At 38.2% G+C, this 6,948-nt stretch overlaps 1 protein-coding gene across 3 annotated transcripts; it reads right to left on the reverse strand.

Moving 5' to 3' along the window:
• Nucleotides 1-5,571: 5,571 nt before the first annotated feature.
• c18h15orf61 (chromosome 18 C15orf61 homolog) lies at nucleotides 5,572-6,659 on the reverse strand. Of its 3 annotated transcripts, none has more exons than XM_043265048.1 (3): nucleotides 6,442-6,659; nucleotides 5,928-6,294; nucleotides 5,572-5,789 (listed from the first exon to the last, which is right to left on the reverse strand). In XM_043265048.1, exons 2-3 carry the CDS (start codon nucleotides 6,268-6,270, stop codon nucleotides 5,662-5,664), a joined length of 471 nt encoding a protein of 156 aa, XP_043120983.1. In that variant the 5' UTR covers nucleotides 6,271-6,294; nucleotides 6,442-6,659; the 3' UTR covers nucleotides 5,572-5,661. The 3 variants fall into 3 exon arrangements, with proteins under 3 accessions (XP_043120983.1, XP_043120984.1, XP_043120985.1); XM_043265049.1 differs by having other exon boundaries at nucleotides 6,423-6,659; XM_043265050.1 differs by having other exon boundaries at nucleotides 6,418-6,659.
• Nucleotides 6,660-6,948: the final 289 nt, after the last annotated feature.

The raw sequence follows: 6,948 nt of genomic DNA on the forward strand, positions 1-6,948 counted from the left end.
TAAAGACGAGTACACACATTTAACAGTATGGCAAGCAAAAAAAAAGTGTGAGATAAAATTAACTTAATTGGACACTACCTAAGCTGAAATCTGACAATCATGAAAGTGACAGGACTAATATTCTTAAAAATAAACATGCTTAAAAGGTTCTTCACAGCGGTGCCATAGAAAACTATTTTTGGTTCCACAAAGAATCATTCAGATTAAGGTTCTTTAAATAACTGTCTTTCTTAACTTAACTATAATGGTTCAAAAGGGTAAACAAAAGGTTCTTTATACAACAATTAATTTAACAAAAAGGTTCTTCCATGGCATTGTGAAGAACTTTTATTTTAAAGAGCGACGGCTGCTCTGTGCCTGCTCAGACTCATTTCTGCCTTCCCAACTTGACATGTATTATCAAAGTATGCAGTTGTAATTGTTGTGTAAATGCCACCTCGTATTATATTTTCCCTTAACACTTCATGCGTGTAATAAAACAAGCACATGTAGAAATGTAAACTGCACAAGTTACAACAAACCACCCTTCATTACTTGACATCAATTTACATAGTTTAGGGGTAAGTTTAAGATTTAAAAACCTAAATATATGGCAGATAAATGTGGAAATTTGAAATGAATGGTGCAGCCAAACAGGCCTACTACAGACGTGGACAAAATTGTTGGTACCCTTTGGTCAATGAAAGAAAAAGTCACAATGGTCACAGAAATAACTGTTATCTGACAAAAGTAATAATAAATAAAAATTCTATAAATGTTAACCAATGAAAGTCAGACATTGTTTTCAACCATGCTTCAACAGAATTATTTAAAAAAATAAACTCACGAAACAGGCATGGACAAAAATGATGGTACCCTAGAAAACACTGAAAATAATGTGACCAAAGGACATGTTAATTCAAGGTGTGTCCACTAATTAGCATCACAGGTGTCTACAACCTTGTAATCAGCCATTGGGCCTATATATGGCTCCAGGTAATCACTGTGTTGTTTGGTGATATGGTGTGTACCACACTCGACATGGACCAGAGGAAGCAAAGGAAAGAGTTGTCTCAAGAGATCAGAAAGAAAATTATAGACAAGCATGTTAAAGGTAAAGGCTATAAGACCATCTCCAAGCAACTAGATGTTCCTGTGACTACAGTTGCACATATTATTCAGAAGTTTAAGATCCATGGGACTGTAGCCAACCTCCTGGACGTGTGGCAGGAGAGGAAAATTGATGACAAATCTAAGAGACGGATAATCCGAATGGTAACAAAAGAGCCTAGAAAGACTTCTAAAGAGATTCAAGGTGAACTTCATGCTCAAGGAACATCAGTGTCAGATCGCACCATCCGTCGTTGTTTGAGCCAAAGTGGACTACATGGGAGACGACCAAGGAGGACACCATTGTTGAAAACGAATCATAAAAAGCAAGACTGGAATATGCCAAACTACATGTTGACAAGCCACAAAGCTTCTGGGAGAATGTCCTGTGGACAGATTAGACAAAAATCGAAGTTTTGCCAAGGCACATCAGCTGTATGTTCACAGACGAAAAAATGAAGCATATCAAGAAAAGAACACTGTCCCTACTGTGAAACATGGAGGAGGCTCTGTTATGTTCTGGGGCTGCTTTGCTGCGCGTCTGGCACAGGGTGTCTTGAATCTGTGCAGGGTACAATGAAATCTCAAGACTATCAAGGAATTCTAGAGAGAAATGTACTAGCCAGTGTCAGAAAGCTTGGTCTCAGTCTTGCAGGTCATGGGTCTTGCAACAGGACAATGACCCAAAACACACGCTAAAAACACCCAAGAATGGCTAAGAGGAAAAAATTGGACTATTGTAAAGTGGCCTTCTATGAGCCCTGACCTCAATCCTATTGAGCATCTTTGGAAGGAGCTGAAACATGCAGTCTGGAAAAGGCACCCTTCAAACCGGACACAACTGGAGCAGTTTGCTCATGAGGAGGGGCCAAAATACCTGCTGAGAGGTGCAGAAGTCTCATTGACAGTTACAGGAAGCGTTTGATTGCAGTGATTGCCTCAAAGGTTGCGCAACAAAATATTAAGTTAGGGGTACCATCATTTTTGTCCATGCCTGTTTCATGAGTTTATTTTTTTAATATTTCTGTTGAAGCATGGTTGAAAAAACAATGTCTGACTTTCATTGGTTAACATTTATAGAATTTTATTTATTATTACTTTTGTCAGATTAAAGTTATTTCTGTGACCATTGTGAGTTTTTCTTTCATTGACCAAAGGGTACCAACAATTTTGTCCACGTCTGTAAGTTATAACCATTCTCAACTTCACCTACTACTACTTGTAGACTGGATCCAACTAGACAATGGTATGGTAACTTACAAGCAATCACAAACTTGACAAAAACAAGCAAACAAACTATCTATTTTTATTTACGCTAATGCAATTACACTCTAAATAGTGGCTGTATTCTTTGAAAGAAAATCTCTTGCTGCACTAAAATGAATTTAATCAGAATTTAGGACCGCAGCTAATACTGTAATATCACGAGACACAAACGCAATTAATACACTGGCAGATTTGTGACATTCTCGAAGATATCCTCATGAATGTGATTCAGTGAGCTATAATTGCTTACCTTGGTTTGTCACCATCACTTAATGACTTCTGACAAAAAAAGTTCAATTCCAGACCTATTTGTCTCAGCCCCTCTCTGTTGACGTGAAGATCATGGCGTACCTGGAACAGATGACACAAACTGTAATGCAGCTGACATCCCCCTGCTGATAAGAGCACCCTGCGAGGCAGAGGAGCCCGTAGTTGGTCTGGGAACTCAATGATAACCTTCACAGAATTAGCTGCAGGGGTTATTCATACAATAATTGTTTCTGCCAAACCCATACATCTCCATGTCAACCAAAAATTAATGTGATTTTTCTTGCTAAATAATAGATTATGCACCATGCGGCTCCGAAACACCCCTTCATATCACGATCAAATCCAGCTTTCACATTTTCATTAGTTACCTAAGATGTAAATAGTGTTTGTATTTAAAGATTTCAACTTGGTCTCCTTTATTTGCATGTAATTGAACTTGTTAATACAAGTGCTTAATCCTTTGTTGATTAGTACCTTATATTCGAGAGAGGGTAATTTAGACCTCCAATTACAAACGCGAGTCTTGATTGCACGGCCCTTAAAACAAGGCACTGATCTCTTAACGTGGCACCGTTAAATTTTCCGTTACTTTACAGTAGCCAATTTGCTGCTCCGTTATCCTAGACTGTTGACCGAGGTGAGGTGTAAGTGATAAGCACCTGCTCAGACTAATGTCGTCTCCTGTGGCTTGGCACCACACTTGTGGGCCTGACCAAAACAGGAACACCGCGACACGGGCTCGAGTTTCTCAGAGCTCACGTCAGCCTGTCAAAGCCACAAAGGCCTGGCCTGTCACCGCGCTGTGATACTCCACCCTCCTCCAGGTCTGCTACAGTATCAGCGATGAGGAAAAAGGTCAAAGAGTCAATGAGGAATTAAGACATGCTTCCCTGAGCATTCCCGTGCAGCATTTCAGCACTCGCGCTAACTCACATGAAAAGGAAAACTGGTCGTTCGGGCTAATAGTGCTGATCAGATTTCGCTGGTTGTCTAAATGATTTCCATTAAGGCCAATTAGCCACCTCACTGATGATGTAATATAGGGCCGTCTGCCTCAATGTATATTGGGAATAAGGGGCAGGTATGTAATACACTCAATGACAATGGTAGACAGTTGTTTTCAAATTTGATAGAATTTGTTCATAAGGATAATTGGCAACTCATTACAGGCTACAGGGTTTCTGCAGGTTTTGAAGGTTCATTTAAGAACAGTTTTAAGATCAAGTAAAAAATATAAGGAGTATTAAAATGAACACATCAAAGTATTATTAACAGACATTCAACAAATGTCTAATACTTTTTAATTTAACTAGTTTATTTGCAAAAAGATACAATTTTTATGTTATCCTGTTTTGCGCCGGTTAGCTGTATTACTTAGTTACTTTTTAAAGTAATCAAAATCTTCCAATTGCAGTTTGATTGAGATTAATTGGAACACACAATAAAAAAAAAGTTATGTTTTTTTTGCATTTTTTCTTGTTTTCATTTGCAAATGTTTAAAGATCACGGTGGTGAAAAGCAAAATGACATAAGTCTCATTTTCTTTGAAAACTATCAAGTGTGAGTTTATGATTAAAACAATAACAAATTTCTGCCAAAGAGGTCGTAAAAATACACCAGAACTCAATTTTGTTCAATTTCATTTTGCGTCTCAAGTATGTTTAGGTATTTTCACTGGAAAATAAAATAAAACACTATAGTAAATAATTTCTATGCAGTGCATTCACCATTAGCCAGTGCTGTGACTTTATGAATAATAAGACTCTCTGCTCTGATATAAGTTCTTTTCAAAGACTTCATTTGTTGAAGGGTGAATTAAGACTTTCAAGACCCACTGAAGCCCTGTAATAACCCTGAAATTATCATCATTTATGCTAGATTTTGTCCTTACACAATGGCTCAGTCAAATCAAAATAACTTGGAATTACAGTTTGCAAGACAAAGGCCAAGAGGTCCATTGATTTGCATGTAATACATGAAATTATTACTTTGGTGCTGCTACCTAAGAGAGAAGGCGGCAAGGCCAGAAAATCGAGGCCTCTGATAAATGTGTTCAGCAAAAAGCTTTGAGAAGTCTAGAGAATCAATATGGTAGTTTGTCAAAGCCGATCTCAGAGGTAATGTGACGAAGGATCCTGTAGAAGAGAGCAGGAGTCAGCAAAGTACATTATCAGAAATCAAAGCATCTGAGAATGACAGGGGAGGGGTTAGGGTGGGTCCTGAACGAAGGCCATACTTCCTCTATTGTAATTAAAAACCATTTTATCAGACCTGTCCTCCAAACAATCCCTCTTGCTTCCTATTGACAATATGCCAGGCAGGCGTGGGCTCTAATTTGACTTTAAATAAATGAGCTGAAGGTATTTAAAATTCTGCATTAGCTTTAGGGAAAAAAAAACAAGTGGGAAAACAAGGAGTTGCAGAGCTTGTAAACTTCAGAGAACACATCAGATGCATCACAATAATGCCTAATTATCATGATAATGGCATAATAATAATATGAACACCGTGTCTGACTAATCCATTTCATCAGAAAAAAAAAACTCAAATAAGTGGGATGATCAAATTTCAAAATAGACTTGCATATTTATACTAAATGAACAAGCGACACAGCCAATTTGATAAAAAAAAAAATAATAAAGTCCATACCTTTACCTTAAAAAGTCATACATTTTCTTGAACAGTCAGATCAAATTTTTTGAACAGTCAGCATTTTTGATCTTTTATCCAGTTGGTTATGTAAAGAGATTCACTAGTTTCCATTTTTTGTAAAATATTATTGTAAAAAAAAAAAAAAATTGGATTAACTTGTATTAGTTACTAGTTATTAATCTGATGTTAATATTACTAATACTAATTAATACATACAAATGTGTAGAACTGAAAAGAAAACCCCAATGTTTCAGAATAAATAATTTATTTCATGTTGCATTTCATGTTGGCCATTCACACACGTTCTTAGATGGCCTGTGGCAAACATTTTCTTGTGAAACTCAAGTCCTTCTTTTCAAATACTCTCTGATTGTGTCTCTGATATTAGAACTGAGCACCGTCCACCTCCTTGTATGCAAAGTAAACCGTAACAGGTCCTGCAGAGGTCTGAACGGTCTCTGTCACTCCAACTACCATCCATGAACCCAAGCCATATGCCAAGCATGGGATACCTGAGAGCATGGATAGAGAGAGAGAGAGAGAGAGAGAGAGAGAGAGAGAGAGAGAGAGAGAGAGAGAGAGAGAGAGCATTAGAAATGTATTGGTGCGCTGTCAAAAACAAAACATGTGTAGCTAATCCTTACACTGACCTAGATTGATGATTTTCAGTGCACCGAAAAACTTATTTTCAAACTCCAGGTTCTGCGGAGGAGCTTTGGTGCAGTGGTATTTGATAAAAGGGAAAGCGCCGGTCCTAAGGATGTGGTAGTTCGCTCCCTGCACCTGCCAGTTAAAGTTGGACAGACCGAACTGGTCGTTGATGACATCTCGGTAGCGCACGCAGAAGGAAGTCCAGGGCGGCAGCGCGCGCTGGGTGAGGTGACACGTTAGTACTTCAGAGGCGGCGGGACGGGGCGCTTTGTTCCCAAAGCTGCTGGGGAGCAGGACCACTCTTAGAAAGCCACCGTGGACTCTGCGAAGAATCTCTGTCATAGCGGAGTAAATTTCTGAAGTGGTCTAATATCAAAAAGACGTTTCGAGAGCAGCTGTCGGCGCGTCACATAATTTCGCCAAAAGTAATACATAAATAAATCAATTGATGAATTAAGCAACGTAAATAATTAATAGACAACATCAAACCTAACCAGACTGCAGTTTTGCAACCTTTAAGCAGCTCAAAAATGCTGGCGAGACTTTCTGTGACGCCGAATCATTGTAACGTTAAAGGTCCTGCGCTCGAGAGAACGGCTGTGAAGGTTATACCGGCGCGACTACACAAATATTTATATCACTACTCCATTGCCTTTACTAAAATACCATTAATGGGCTAGTTTTCTGCAGAAATATAAAAGCCGTTTAACATTCACTGGTACGGTAAATATCTTCTCCGGAAAGAAACAACCGTGCGCTTTTTTTTTGTTCCGATTCGTTTCCTATTTAGTATCTTCATTCTCATGCACTGCACACATAGATTTCAATTCAATAATGGAATTACACATAAAAAAGTTTTAAAAAATCCTTAAATGCACGTGAGAAAGATGCAATAATAGAATCAGCAAAGTTAAGGAATGACTATTGGGCAGTGAAATGATCACTGAGTCATCAGAGTCAGAAACAAAACAGATGAAGAAAAAAAGACACATGTTAACTGTAAAAGAATTAAGTATTAAT

This window comes from Puntigrus tetrazona, chromosome 18, assembly GCF_018831695.1.
Source record: "Puntigrus tetrazona isolate hp1 chromosome 18, ASM1883169v1, whole genome shotgun sequence".
In the NCBI taxonomy this organism is placed as follows: Eukaryota; Metazoa; Chordata; class Actinopteri; order Cypriniformes; family Cyprinidae; genus Puntigrus; species Puntigrus tetrazona.